Below are 15,892 nucleotides of genomic sequence, written 5' to 3' on the forward strand. Positions count from 1 at the left end.
TGCCAGAATTATGCAAGCACCAATGATTTCTGTAAAACCAGAATACATTACTACCCATCAATATCTTTGATGAAAACTCAATGAAGGATACTGCTAGTGAGAGTACAAATTGTTGCAACTACTTGGTAGAGAAATAAACAATTTCTCATAAAGTGAAGATGCCCAACTCCAGCAAGTTCAGTTCTATGTGTACACCCAAAACCTTTCCCACATGAACACAAGGAAATGCGTAAGAAAGTTCACAGCAGCAGCCAGGCACGGTGGCTCATGCTTGTAATCCCAGCACTTTGGGAGGCCAAGGCAGGTGGATCATTTAAGGTCAGGAGTTCGAGACCAGCCTGGTCAACATGGTGAAAACCTGTCTCTACTAAAAATACAAAAATTAGGCCGGGCGCGGTGGCTCACGCCTGTAATCCCAGCACTTTGGGAGGCCGAGGCAGGCGAATCACAAGGTCAGGAGATCGAGACCACGGTGAAACTCTGTCTCTACTAAAAATACAAAAAATGACCTGGGCGAGGTGGCGGGCACCTGTAGTCCCAGCTACTCGGGAGGCTGGGGCAGGAGAATGGCGTGAACCCGGGAGGCGGAGCTTGCAGTGAGCCAGGATCGCGCCACTGCACTCCAGCTTGGGCGACAGAGCAAGACTCCGTCTCAAAAAAAAAAAAAAAAAAAAAAATTAGCTGGGCGTGGTGGCGCATCCCTGTAATCCCAGCTACTCGGGAGGCTGAGGCAGGAGAATAGCTTGAGCCTGGGAGGCAGGGGTTGCAGTGAGCTAAGATGGCACTACTGCACTCCAATCTGGGCGAGAGTGAGACCCTGTCTCAAAAAAAAAAAAAAAAAAAAAGAAAGTTCACAGCAGCATTGCTTATAATTGCAAAAGAATGTAAACAACCTAAATGTCCACCAATAAGAAAATGGACAGATAAATTCTGGTATATTCATCCAATGGAATTTATACAGCAATTAAAATTGATTAAGAATCAACAGGGCTATATATTAAAATTAATGCTAAGTTAAAAAACTCAAGTTCTGCAGAAAGATAAGGTACAGTATCACATCAATGCACAAAGTTTAAAATATGTAAAATAATATTCTATATTATTTATGGATACATATATATGTAATAAAAGTATAAAAACATGGCTAGGAAAGGAAAAGAACAAATTCAGGATACTAATAATCTTGCTACCAGATATGAAGTACATATGGCAAAATAGATTTAACACAACTGGAAAGCTGGTTTACTCAAATTTGTATATTAATTTTCTACATGATCCAAACAAAACAATGGTGAGAAAAATAGTATTCTGTGTAAAAGATAGTAAATACTCTGTAGAAAGCAGTTTTTCACTAAAAGTATAGAAATTCCAAATGAGCTGAGAACATTTTTCAGCATGTTCTTCTTTGCCTTAATCATGGATATATACAGTTTAGCAGCAATCAGTGGTTTCCTAGAGGTTACATGTTCTTCCAATGGAACCCAGAAAATATTCTCCATTGGCGGGGCGTGGTGGCTCACGCCTGTAATCCCAGCACTTTGGGAGGCCGAGGCGGGTAGATCACCTGAGGTCGGGAGTTCAAGACCAGCCTGACCAACATGGAGAAACCCCGTCTCTACTAAAAATACAAAATTAGCCAGGCATGGTGGCACATGCCTGTAATCCCAGCTACTCAGGAGGCTGAGGCAGGAGAATTGCTTGAACCCGGGAAGCGGAGGTTGCGGTGAGCGGAGATCGCACCACTGCACTCCAGCCTGGGCAAAAACAGCGAAACTCCGTCTCAAAAAAAAAAAAAAAAAAGAAAAATATTCTTCATTTACTGAGAATATGAATGCAGTCACATACTCAATGTACTTTATGGGTCCTAAGTATCTATATCTTAATAAAAACTTAACTGCTGAAAAATACTTACAGAATTCATCATAGCAAGCTGTGATGGGTAAGCTTTATAAGGAAAGTAAATCTTCACCCCACCGATTGTATATTCAGACCACATCGAAGACATAGTGCTTTCCTGTTTATTTCAGATTCCTAACTGCAATAGAAATGAAAATGGCAAATGTTGAGACACGCCTTTCAAAGAAAACCAGAGAACCAAAACTGAGAGAGAAATCTGGAAATAAAAACTGGAATTAATAAAAGTAGAAACAAAACAAATGGAAACAAAAGAATTTCCTAGTCTTATAAATCACAGTGGTCAAGAGCATGTCTTAGAGTCTAACAAATCTGGATTTGTATCCCTCGCTCTGCCAGGTATTAGTTGTGTGACTTTGGGAAAGTTAGTTACCTTCTCTAAGCCACAGTGACTGCATGTACCCCATAGGATTGTGGTAATGATTAAGTGAAATGATGTGCAAATATGATACAGTACATACCAGATTAAACATGAGCTCTTGTAACAGTTAGATCAGATGCAATCAACCTACAGAAACAAATAAGTTCCTGAGGTCTCTCTCTCTACAACTCCACAGCACCACTCTTTCTCCTGTTCTTCCCCTTTGTGTTACCCCTTTCTGCAGTCCTCCAGTTAGAAGAAAAAAGCTGTGGACCAGAAGTCAGGAAGCATAGGTTCTATACCAGGTTTTGACAGGGACTCACGTATGTCATCTTTGACATATCTTTTTACTTCTCTAGTCTAAGATCCTTACCTGTGATAACCCCTAATTTAACTTAAAGGCTGTTGTAAGAAAGAGAATGCCTTGGCACATAGTAGGCACTCAAAAATTTTATTTAAAGGTCAGTAGAGTATTATAGAAAGAGGATGGGCTTTGGAGTAAGGCAGTCCTAAGTTTGAATTCCACTGTGTGAATCACTTCTCAGAGCTTTTTTCTCCATATATGGAATTGAAGTAATACTACTTACCTGACAGGGTTTTTATGAAAATTAGCCAGGGCAGAATATACCTAACCCAGGATCTGACACAGATGAGGTGATCACTTTAATCCTCACCTCTTCTAAACCACTTCTCTTAACCTAGGATCCACGGATGTAATTCAGAGACAATGACCTCTTGAAATTGCAGGCATAAGTTTCTGTACATGATTGCATTTTTCTGAAGAAAAAGCCCATAGATTTCTCTTCCCCTAAATATATCTCAAGGAAATCAAAATAGCGGGGGAAATTACATGCATTGTTATTAAATAAGGAATTATCTGCAGTCGTGGGAAAAAATTGTAAATTCAATCTGGGGACGAAGAGATAGTTAAAATAGCAATTCAATAGATGATGAAGCCAATAATAACATTCACCACCGCTTGTGTGTTCCAAAAGAAGTGAAGAACCATTCATTATTCTAGGGTATCTTCCAGCTCTAACATTTTGCGATCCTATCTGTAAAGCTCTGAGAAGGAGGTGTGGTGGAATCTAACCTCTTAATATGACTCAACAACTCAACGCTGGCCTAGTTACTCAGATAAAATCTAGAAATCAGCCCGCCCTGTACCCCGGCTGTGGCAACAATAGTGTCAAAATGGGGTAGCCTCCCCCAAATACTGCATAAAGGATAAACACACTCCTCTGCCTCCCGCCAAGAAGCAACGCAACGCCCCGGGCTAAGAACAGGCCTGCGCTCAAAGGAGGTAAGGATAGGCTGGCTCCCTCCTCAGGTTTTCTGCCCTGTATCTCCCTCCTCCCCCAGCCAGTAGAGATCCCCGAGGCCCTGATGATCCAGTCACCACCGATGGGCCCGCAGGCGGTGCAGAAGTACTCAAGCCCTTCCCGTTGACTTCCCTCCGACTTGCCTGTCTGGAGGGAAACCGAAGCAACGCTCTGAGCTCCGATTCACTGAAGAAAAGGAAACTGATTTCTGAGAGCAAATAAAGCCGAGCCCTGGAAGAGAAGAAAAGGCACGCGCCCTTCCTACTCCCTCTTCCTGGCGGGGCTGCTACTTCCCCAGCCTGGAGTGCAAGATTGCGGCCGCCGTACCTTTCCTCGACCCCAGCACTCACCAGACCCCTCAACCACACAGCCCGAGACGAATTCCCGCCTCCCGCCCCCTCGACTCCCAGCGCCCAATAGCCCAGCGAGCTCGACCAATCACCCGCCAAGGCCAGGAATCAACCAATCCCGGCGCGAGGTGAGGCGGCGAGAACTTCAGCATCCAATGGAAGTCTCCGAAAAAAAAAACCAAAAAACACAGGCTCCAGGTACGCGGCGGCAAAGGAAGGCTAGGGCTACTCCAGCAAATCCTTAGTGTTTGTTTGAAGGAGAGCGTCTTCTCGGTTTGACTTTTGAAACTGGCGATAGAGCCTATGCAGCAAATTCCTTAGAAACTGGAAGTCTCATTCTCCAGGTCCGTAGACCAGCAGAAAGGAAACATATTTAAGCTTTGCTAAGTTCTTTTAACACTCATCAGTGCCACTCAGTTTAAATTACCCAGCTTTGCAGTAGTCAGGATAGCGAAGACTGAGGCGGGAATTGCCAGGCTGCTGAGCCAAACTTAAGTAAGAAGGCTCTGTGACATCGGGCTACAATCTATCATAATATTCAAGGCTTTCCCGGATACTAAAATAAGCCAGAGACAAGCTCTCAGGGTCTCCAGCATCAGATCACTTCTACCTCCATTAAGGTTTTTCCGCCTTCCATCCCTCCAAGACCAGTTTATTATTTGCCAATAGTACTTGAATTTACTCAAAGAAAAGGAGGTTCATCACGATCTTGCCAAATCATGTTTTTTTTTTAAATCTGTATAACCTAAACTTGGCTCAAATAATAATGTCCCCAAAAGGCAAAACCTGATACTGTTTCTCAAATTCAAGTAACTAGTTTGCGGAAGGAGTTTGCTGGGAAGAAACAGCAGGAGGGGGCTAATTGATTTGTTTGCCTCACTGTCAATTGTGATATATCTTACCAAAAATGACAAAACTTGTAGTCGTAAAAATAAACTCTACCCTTTGACCTAGTAATCTGAGCTCCAGATATTTATCCTAAAGACGTAATCTAAACGAAAGAAAATGTGATACTTCAATTGACAATAATACCTATTGGTAATACTGAAAAAAATTATGAACTTCCCCGTCTAGTAATATGGAGGTGGTTATGATAGATGAATTCAGTACATTATGAAGCCAATAAAATTATAAAAATTAAACTTGCAAGAAAAAAATCCCATATAAGGTTAAGTGAAAAAAGGCAAAGCAAACCCCAAACTGGGTGTTAGGGATTCAGTAATGTGAAAATATATATGGATGAGCAAAGATGGAGTAATTTACTGTTAAGACAATGAAAGGAAGGATAATGTTTAAAAATAAATCGTTAAAAATACCTTCAAATTGTTATTTCTCTTTTATAATTTTTAAAACATCAACTCTTGGCCGGGCGCAGTGACTCACGCCTGTAATCCCAGCACTTTGGGAGGCCGAGACGGGCGGATCACGAGGTCTGGAGACCAAGACCATCCTGGCTAACACGGTGAAACCCCGTCTCTACCAAAAATACAAAAAGTTAGCTGGGGGTGGTGGCGGCTGCCTGTACTCCCAGGTACTCGGGAGGCTGAGGCAGGAGAATGGCGTGAACCCGGGAGGCGGAGCTTGCAGTGAGCTGAGACGGAGATCGCGCCACTGCACCCCAGCCTGGGCCAGCGAGACTCCGCCTCAAAAAAAAAAAAAAGAAAATATCAACTCTTTTGAGTAACTGCTCTGGTATAACTACTCTCATTTTCCTCTCCTAAATTATAAGGGTTTCAATTGGCTCTCACCTTGCATTGCCGTTTAATGTATGTGGCATAACGGAAAGGGATACACGTAGGCACTGGAGCCAAACAGACCTAGAATACAGTCCCTTGAACAGTTCCCTTCAGGTTAACTCTAGTGGAATGAAACACAAAAACTACAGGTTCGTTTGATAAAGAATATGAATGTTTATAAACCAATATTCAAAATAGCTGCACACATCTGTTTTCACTTGAATAAAAAAACACTTGTGACAAACTTTATAACCTTAACTTAAAATACATGAATTTTAACATTTACTAATATATTTACACATTTTATTTACATCATCAACAAATCTGATGATTAACAGCATATGTGATTATTTTAACACAGCAGGTTATGACCAGTCTTTGAAAATTGATCCAGGAATGTGCACTGCATTTAGTTAGAAAACACACTTTAACTTTTTCTGAACTCCTAGGGCATATCTATTCACACAAAATATCACAAGGCCTCAGTTTAAAAAAAAAAAAAAAAAAGGAGCAGTTGTATTTAATCTTAAGGGACTACAAAACTGCCTTGTTTAAAAATATGAAAATTCTTATGCTATTTTTAAGCATATGCTTTTATTTTTCACATCAAAATTACTTAATTGAACATTAAGCATCTAATAAAAAGTTATAAATAGTCTATCATATGTGATATTATGCACTTCATGATTTGAAACAGCTACAAACTCATTCTCATAGAATGTGAGGTAGGGCCAGTAGTAACCCCATTTTACAAAGGAAGAAAATGAGATGTGACTATTTACTAGTGAAAAGGCTGAAGTTAAATTTCATTTCTCAAAAACTACACCTTCTTATTAGCCTAATTTCTTTTACAAGTGAAGAGGTCTGGCTGGGTGCAGTGGCTCACACCTGTAATCCCAGCACTTTGGGAGGCCAAGCTGGCAGATCACCTGAGGCCAGGAGTTCAAGACCAGCCTGGGCAACATGGCAAACCCCCGTCTCTACTAAAAATACAAAAATACAGGTGGCGCATGCCTGCAGTCCCAGCTACTCAGGAGGTTGAGGTGCGAGAATCCCTTGAACCCAGGTGGCAGAGGCTGCAGTGAGCCAAGATCACCCCACTGCACTCCAGCCTGGGCAACAGGGTAAGACTCCACACCTCAGAGGAAAAAAAAAAAAAAACACAAGTGAAGAGGTCTGTTTCAAGTGGGGGTGGGGAAGTGTGTGATTGAGGTATATCTCAGAGAGAGAAAAGGGAAGTACTTTCTACATTGATACTTGCTTTTTTTTTTTTAATGATTAGGGTTTAACTAAATATGTCTGCCTAATCAATGGAAGTTACTGACAGAGGAATGCAAAATCCTTCAGCAAGACAGTATTTTCTACATTTTAACTTTTCCTGAGATTCAAACACTACATTTTCTTACTCAAAGATCTTCTCAGAGTAAGATATGAATTATAATCCTGATGACAAACCAAGAGCTCTTTAATCCAATCGGTTTTATTGCTCTACCTTCATTGAATTTGATATATATTTCCCCCCTCTGAGCATTAGGTAAGTTAATAAAGCATTATAAAAATAAATTTAAAACATAAAACTAAATGAGATCTCCTCTCAGGTTCTTCTTTGAACAAAGATGTTTCTGTAAACACTTTTACACCAGTATCTTAAAATTCCAAATTATTCAAGTATCTCTTTAAACATATGGCTTCATATATTAATAAAAATTGAAGCAAATATGTGAAATCTTTAAATCCTCATCTGTAATTCCACAGAAATAATTTACAAAAGCTACTTGCCTTTTTAAAAACCTTCTCAATACTCTTTCTTGAGAACTAGAATTCCAACTTGCATTACTATTACTTGTATTGCATATCTTTGAGATTTCTACTTGGGTTTTTAACTCCTAATATTTCCTTAATTCTCCTTTCCCTTTACCCTTTTTTCCTCTCCCATCTTTGCATCTTTGTCACATTTTGTTACAAGCTCACAGTTAAAATAAACACCAAGACTACCCACAGACTCATTTTTATAAGAAATTAAAGGCATGGCAGTCTTCACTTCAAAAGCTAAATACAAGGCCAAATTCCCTTTCCAGTAATGAGTTTCTTACATGTGTTCCCAGTGGGAAAAAAAAAGCTCAGCTGCTACAATATAAACATACCAGCAAAGTAGATTCAAAGACGTGCCAATCAGAAACAAGCAAGCATAATTCTCATAGAGTTCTAAATTATATTCGTGTTGAATTGAATTGTTTTAGTGATTCCACAACATTACTTTACTGTTCCCACTCAGTTTAGAGTTGTTATAATACGCAGATTCACGTTGGGTATATGCAGCAAACAGCTTCATTTTTTTTGTTTGTTTTAAATTTTGTTTTAAATTCCACTAACACTCATATTTATTATTTCAATTACTGTTCTTTCAATACAGTGACAGAGCTGTACATCAGGATCCATGCTTCCAGTGTCCCTGGATCCATTTTTGTAAGATGAATCTTTACAGAGTTGAGACCATCCACTTGGTTTCTCCTTTATTTGTTGAAGACCTACAACATAAGAGAAAAAAACATTAAGGCCAAGAAATTTGGAAAGGTATTTGGTCTTTTTGTTTGAGATATTAAGATAACCCTTGAAAATAAGTTACCACTTACGTGTAATAATTGGATCAATGTCTCTTGTCTGAGTGGCAACATCAGAGGCACAAACTTGCCCTATTTGGATCAGCAAAGACATAATATCCTCATACAAAGGAGGAAATGCTCGACAAAAAGAGACTAAACTTGGCAGAGTTGGCATAAAAAAAGCATACCGCTTAGCCTGTGTTAAAACTGTTGGAAATAAATGAAACAATATTTTAGTTTACAAATATAAATTCAACATGGCTTATACAACATACTAAGGGGTACTATGGTCTGTACTGGAGACATGAAGTTCTCTAAACACAGCCAACCCCTGTCTTCAGAAAGCTCACAATCTAGTAGTCTTAGTCTTTATCCAAGATACAAATTATTATGCCCAAGATTTGTGATAAGTACATTATATGCATTATTTCATTGAATTCCTACAATCTTATGAATGACCAAAGTACTATTATGACACTCATTTTATATATGAGAAAACTCTTAAAAAAGCATTAGAGAGGTTAAGAAACTTGTTAAAGATCACAAGCCAGTTAGTGGTGGAGCTGAGATTGAATTCAGGCAGTGTAAACTCTTAATCACTACAAATAATTATAACAGGACATAAATACAATGAAAAGAAAAACAATAGGGTATTATGTAAATAATATAATGAGAAAGAATACTAAATTAACTAAGCCATAATATTAAGGGTTGATTTATAGTTCATGTATTTTAAAGTAGCTTATTTTCAGACCATTTTATTCTACAAACCAGAAAGTAGTTAAAATGTCAGAATATGTTTTAGAACTTATGAAGACATCTAATATATTTATCTTTCATTTATACATATGATGATATTTTTCTGAAACTCTGAGAATTTGTAATAAGCAAACATTTGGTATCTACTGATATAATTACATTCCAAAAGTATATTTGTTTTCCATTTATAAAATACAGAAAGCTTATATTTACAAATCTATATATACTCATTCACACAATGAAAAATACAATTTGCCTACCTATTCATTCCCACTACACTATAAATCACATTTGTAAACAGAAGTTTTCAAAAGAAGAATTCAAAAGATGGCATAAATTAAACTAGTATTAACACATATTGTATCATACTATCTCAGTGTGACACAAAAAATATATTGAATCACTAAATGCAGAAAATATAGGCTCTATAATAATTTATGTCAGATGTTTGTTGATGCTGACTACCTACCTGTTAACAAAGTTCCCATGACATTGACAGCTAAACGAGCCACACTAAGTGACTTTGGTAATGCATATTGAATACACAAGTGAGAAAGCAACTGGATAGCAAATATCTGCAATACAAAATCCAGATATTACATGTTTCTCAAGAATATCTTTAGGTATTAAACATTATAAAATGTTTTGTATAACTAGTAAGACTGGAGAGAGAGATCAATTGTCCTAAAGCTCCAAAATGCTCATTACCTGTTTTTCAAGTTCTGGCTGTGCAATAAGCTCAGGTATGAAATCTAGACAGATGTGCATAGATGGAATACCTGCGACCGTCAGAGGCAAAAGTTCACATGGATAACCCTATCTCAACAAGAAAGGGAAAAAAAGTCAGAAATAAAATAACTATAAAAGTACAGATAAAAATACAAATGAAAGATTTCATTTCCTTTCTGTAAAAGTTGCTCAGAAGGCTATAGTGAACTATATGTAACCTGGCATTTCACTTTTCTGATGCACTAGAATACAAATTAAACTACCAAACATTTCATTAGGTTAAAAAAAAAAACTAAAAATCTGGATTTTTATCCATATTGCAAAGGCCCATGGTTCATTTGTGTTTTCTCTAGTTTCTAAATGAGTCCTGTTAATATAGTATTCAAAGCCCCCAAGAAAAATAAAGTTCAAACACAAAGCATCATTCTTTGGAAACAGACCTGAAAGTGAACAAGCTTAGCAATGTTGGGATCTGCAATGTACATTTGGTGCAAGAGACAACAGATAAGGCACTGAACTTCTCGAAGGTTACAGAGCAAATTGTCTTCTCCTTCCTCCATTCCCTTATTTGGAGTGTTGGTGGTAATAACACTTTGAACATTTCTTAACAAGCTATCTGGATTGACACCATTTGCTTTCTCCTCTTCAGTAGGTAGGCAAATCTCTAAGAGAATCTGGACAGCTGCGCTATCCTATAAGCAAAGAAAACATAGTAAAAGTAAGAAGTTTCTGAGAAGCTGGTTTAAAAAACAAATCAGGATTTTATTTTCACATGAACATAAATGATAAATAACTAATTTCTTAAACACACATACACAAAGAGGTACTTCTAAGAGCAGAAGTGAGCAATCTGTAGAGCAGTGGTTCTCACCTTTTAGGATTATGAACCCCTTAGGAATCTAAAGAAAACAATGCACCCTCTCCCCATAAAAATGAACATACATAAACAAACATCATTACATAATGATGTCACATATCTCTAAGACAGATCCATGGACTCCAGTTTAAGAATATCTACTAGAAGAGTATTATGAATTCAGTTACATCCAAAACAGGCCCTAGGCAAAAATGGCTTCTACCAGAATGTCCCTTCCTTCCTCTTAATCTTCCACTTTTCCCAGGATGCTATCCTGATTTCCCTTTTTTTCAACCTGTTTAAGGCTCTGGTTTCACAAGGAAAGAGTCTACCTTACCATCCATTCCACCTGCACAAATCATTGCTCAGTCTACAGGCTTGAGCATCATTGTATAGAGCAGCAGTTTGAGGGGTAATGGCAATATACTTGAGGCCCCTATATATAAAGGAGAGCTGAAATCACTCTCATCTAGCAGAAAGAAGTAAAAAATAAAAATGAATACATGACATCCACCTCTGATAGACAGCTACTGCCTAAGATACAGAAAACAATTACTTGAGCTAAGTGATTAAGAACTTAATTACTATAAAGTGAGGTTAGACTACTTTATAATCATGGTGGTTGAGGAAAGGGGTTTTTGGTTTTTGGTTATTGTTATTGTTTTGTTTTTTGTTGTTGTTGTTGAGTCAGGAGCCAGAGTGCCTAGGAGCAAATACTGGTTCTGCCATTTACTAAATGTGTAACCATGAGCAAGTCACTTAACTTCTCTGGGTCACATTTTCGTACTCTGTAAAAATGGAGATAATACTCTGTACCTCATAGGTAGGTTATAAAAATTAAATGAGCTAATATATTTAAAGAATTTAGGCTAGCACCTACCATATGGTAAGCATTATACAGATGTTAGCTTTTATGATCTTTAATTCCTTATCTGAAATTCCTAGGAACAGATTTATTTTATTTATTTATTTCATTTATTTTTGTTGTTGTTGTTGAGACAGAGTCTCGCTCTGTCACCCAGGCTGGAGTGCAGAGGCGCGATCTCAGCTCACTGCAACCTCCACCTCCCGGGTTCAAGCCATTCTCCTGCCTCAGCCTCCCAAGTAGCTGGGACTACAGGTGTGTCCCACCACGCCCGGCTACTTTTTGTATTTTTAGTAGAGATGGGGTTTTACCATGTTGGCCAGGCTGGTCTCAAACTCCTGACCTCAGGTGATCTGCCCACCTCAGCCACCCAAAGTGCTGGGATTCCAAGTGTAAGCAACCATGCCCAGCCAAAAAACTTTTCTAAATATAAAGTTGAACTGCTTATATTGTCATGGTGTTTATCACTGCCTGACGTTTTATTATACATGCACTTCTTTTTCTGTTGTCTGCCTCCATAATTTGACATTTGATCTTAAGAAACAAATAATCAAGGATTTTGTCTTCTTCACCACTATATCCCCAGCTCCTGGAACAATGCTTGACACATAGTAGGTATTCCAATAAATATTTGTTGAATGAGGCCAGGTGCCATGGCTTATGCCTGTAATCCCACACTTTAGGAAGCTGAGGCGGGTGGATCACCTGAAGTCAGGAGTTCGAGACCAGCCTGGCCAACACAGCAAAACCCTGTCTCTAAAAATACAAAAATTAGCCAGGCATGGTGGCATGTGCCTGTAGTCCCAGCTACTCAGGAGGCTGAGGCAGGAGAACTGAGGCAGATGTTGCACTGAGCCAAGATCACACCACTGTACTTCAGCCTGGGTGACAGGGCAAAACTCTGTCTCAAAAAAAAAAAAAAAAATTTGCTGAATGAATAAACATATAACTCTAAACTCAGAATAGGTAAACACTAAAATTTTACTAAAATATAAATCTTATTTAAATGGTTATTTCATTCATATCATGAAGATTATTCCTTATTTCAGAAATATATCTGATATTCAGAAGCAAAGGTAACATCATTGTAATAGATTCTATAATAAGAAATGCACAATATGTCACCAATGTACACGGAGGGCATAACGTGCCATCTATTCAACTGATTACACTAGTAGAGAACCCCTTGCTCTTTTTGATTAAATATTACTGTAGCAAAATTTACCTGAGCAGCCAATAATGCATTTTTCAATTCTTCTCTGGTAACTTCCGGAGCATCAGTTTGTCCAACTAAGCCAATTGTATTATTCTGGGAAGGCCTATCTTGCTCTGTTTCCTTCAGATGAGCACTAAGGTAGGCTTTAGATGCAAGAAGATATCCATTCAACATGTGTAGGGTAATATCCATCAGTGGTGGGCATCTAAACAAGGAAAGCAAAAAAGAAAAATATATCAGAAAGGATATAAATTTATAAATTAGCCAGAACATGATCAGTTTAATTTAAATGCTGAGAAAAACCTGAGTAGCACATAGTAACTTTTCCCACTGAAATACTCATTCTCAGAAGTTTAATATATATTTCTTATTCTCTATATTTCAAAATTATATAAATAGTATTATTTGTTTCATCTTATCAGCTAAAGTCAAATATGTATAATGTAAACTCTAAAGAAAAGATGACCGGGTGTGGGCAAAACAATAATGCATGAAGAAAAACTGTAATATATGTGCAAAGAGTTGATATCCTTTATAGATAAACAGCTCTTTAAGTCAACAAGGAATATAGGCTAAAATATAAAGAAAAAATAAAATGGCCAATAAATACTGTTAAATGTCCAATCCAACAAGAATATGAATTAAAATGGGAATCTATTTTCACCTATCAAATTGGCAAACATTATATAAAATAGTACAGGAAAGTATATAATATCAAACACTGATATGGAATGTAAACCAGTTCAGCCTTTCTTTTTCTTTTTTTTTTTTTTGAGACAGAGTCTCGCTCTGTCGCCCAGGCTGGAGTGCAGTGGCCGGATCTCGGCTCACTGCAAGCTCTGCCTCCCGGGTTCACGCCATTCTCCTGCCTCAGCCTCCCAAGTAGCTGGGACTACATGCGCCCGCCACCTCGCCTGGCTAGTTTTTTTGTATTTTTTAGTAGAGACGGGGTTTCACCATGTTAGCCAGGATGGTCTCGATCTCCTGACCTTGTGATCCGCCCGTCTCGGCCTCCCAAAGTGCTGGGATTATAGGCGTGAGCCACCGCACCCAGCCCAGTTCAGCCTTTCCACATAGTAGAATGAAAATATGAAATAAAAGTCTTGAAAATGAGCACAATACTTTTGCCCCAATAATTCCATTTCTCCATGTTCTACTGGAATACTCAGCATGGGGAAATGCACATAATCACCACAGCACTATTGATAATAGCAAAAATTAGAAATAAAATATCCTAGGGGATTGGGTTAAGCATAGCGAATCTATAAAATGGAATACCACATAGCCAATTAATATAAGAATCTAGGCCGGATGCGGTGGCTCAAGCCTGTAATCCCAGCACTTTGGGAGGCCGAGATGGGCGGATCACGAGGTCAGGAGATCGAGACCATCCTGGCTAACCCGGTGAAACCCCGTTTCTACTAAAAAAATACAAAAAACTAGCCAGGCGAGGTGGTGGGCAACTGTAGTCCCAGCTACTCGGGAGGCTGAGGCAGGAGAATGGCCTAAACTCGGGAGACGGAGCTTGCAGTGAGCTGAGATCCGGCCACTGCACTCCAGCCTGGGCGACAGAGCGAGACTCCATCTCAAAAAAAAAAAAAAAGAATCTAAACTAGGCACGGTGGCACACAACTGTAATCCCAGCTACTCAGGAGGCTGAGGCAAGAAGATTGCTTAAGCCCAGGAGCTCAAGACCAGCCTGGACAACATAGAAAGACCCCCAACTCAAAAAATAAAAATAAATTTGAAAAAAGAATATTAACATGAAAAAAGGCTCACAAGTTGTTAAGTGAAAAATCCAAGCTACAAAAACATTAGATACAATTTGATAGCAGAATTTAATAACTTCCTTAAAAACTGAATCACCTGAAGTGATTCATGTGCAAGCTCACCTACTTCAGTGGATTTTTAACAATGATAAATCATTTTTTTGAGAAACAGCTGTTTTCTAGAAGTGTTATTTATTGTAGTTTTCCTTTTATTAGATACTTAACATCATTTACACATACAGTTTGTTCTTCTGATTCCTATTTCCAATGAGACCTTAACCTTACTAAACCATATTTAGCTAATTTTGCAGATTTTGTCACTTGGAGAATGTCATCCCTTGGTTGATGACAGACAAGTTTAAATATCAAGTGTATCCTATTTAGTCTTCCTTACTAGTTTCTCTTCCCTCTAATCCATCTAGCACAAAGCATCTTTTCCTAAGCTATAACCCAAACCACATTAGCCTAATATTCAATGCCCTCAATAGCCTGACCCCAATTTAACTTTCCAACTATAAAATGTGCTCTTCTCAAAAATAACCCTCTTCACGCCTTTCTCATTCTTGCTTCTAAACTTCTGCTTATACTATTCTTTTTCTCAAAGTACCTTCCTTGACTTCCTAACCCCCATCTTTATACTATTAGATGAACAAATATTCACCTAAACCCTATGTCCACTCTTCTTTTTTTAAGTTTAAATAAAGCAGTGGGAGTGGAGAGGGAACAAAGAAATCTGTACCTGGTTATAATAAATCAGTTGTAAATACCACTGCACTCGAACCAGCCCTAACTCCATTCTATAAAACTTTACCCATGCCCCATCTCCTCTGCATCTTTCCTGAACTTTTAAGAACATTCATTTACTACGCCATTCATCCACATGACCATATTATGTAACTTATCACGTATCTGTCTTACGTCCCATGCAGATGATAATCACTTTAAAGGCAAGCCCCTTAACTTATATACTTTTGATAGTACTTATCATAACAACTGTGATTCAAAGATTAATGATAGGAGTTAACTAAATTCTACCTTTTGAGAAGAAGCCACTTCAAAGCAATGCTTAAGTTTAGCAATTGGTAAGGATTTAGAGCCAAATGTGGAATTGATGAAGCTAACATCACTATTTGGCATGCCAAAAAGGTCACAGTTTTAATGCAGGTAATGGTTCACAAGTAACCAGTTTTTTAAAAACCTTTTTAACGTGAGAGCAGAAACAGTGTTATTCTTTACTGGTCTAAATTGTGAGAGAGATAAAAACCACTATTGATGGCACCAAAACCAAGAATGACGTTTCTCTAAAGCTAGGTTTTATTAATCACATATTAAATATTAAAATGTATATACATTTCACAAATAAACACAACTAAAAAGTAAGACAAAAAACTGTACAGGTCACACTGCCTACT

At 38.2% G+C, this 15,892-nt stretch overlaps 2 protein-coding genes across 7 annotated transcripts in view; both read right to left on the minus strand.

Annotated features, from left to right (window-relative positions):
- Positions 1–3,988, minus strand: part of BRIP1 (BRCA1 interacting DNA helicase 1) — a 180,926-nt gene extending 176,938 nt beyond the window's left edge. For 3 of the 4 annotated variants that reach the window (XM_045375116.3, XM_005583892.5, XM_074019090.1), the window contains exons 1-2: positions 3,741–3,988; positions 1,913–2,035 (exon numbers count right to left, since the gene is read on the minus strand). In XM_045375116.3, coding sequence (XP_045231051.2) covers positions 1,913–2,005 — 93 coding nt within the window. In that variant the 5' untranslated portion in view covers positions 2,006–2,035; positions 3,741–3,988. Of the gene's footprint in view, positions 1–1,912; positions 2,036–2,375; positions 3,028–3,740 lie in introns of those variants that run through there. The other variant, XM_015438383.4, reaches the window with a different exon arrangement.
- A 1,848-nt stretch (positions 3,989–5,836) lies between these two features.
- Positions 5,837–15,892, minus strand: part of INTS2 (integrator complex subunit 2) — a 63,294-nt gene continuing 53,238 nt past the window's right edge. For all 3 annotated transcript variants that reach the window (XM_005583890.5, XM_015438382.4, XM_005583891.5), the window contains exons 20-25: positions 12,721–12,916; positions 10,215–10,466; positions 9,754–9,861; positions 9,515–9,620; positions 8,317–8,493; positions 5,837–8,211 (exon numbers count right to left, since the gene is read on the minus strand). In XM_005583890.5, the coding sequence (XP_005583947.2) occupies positions 8,042–8,211; positions 8,317–8,493; positions 9,515–9,620; positions 9,754–9,861; positions 10,215–10,466; positions 12,721–12,916 (1,009 nt within the window). In that variant the 3' untranslated portion in view covers positions 5,837–8,041. The remainder of the gene's footprint in view (positions 8,212–8,316; positions 8,494–9,514; positions 9,621–9,753; positions 9,862–10,214; positions 10,467–12,720; positions 12,917–15,892) is intronic.

Source organism: Macaca fascicularis, chromosome 16 (assembly GCF_037993035.2).
Source record: "Macaca fascicularis isolate 582-1 chromosome 16, T2T-MFA8v1.1".
Taxonomy (NCBI): Eukaryota; Metazoa; Chordata; class Mammalia; order Primates; family Cercopithecidae; genus Macaca; species Macaca fascicularis.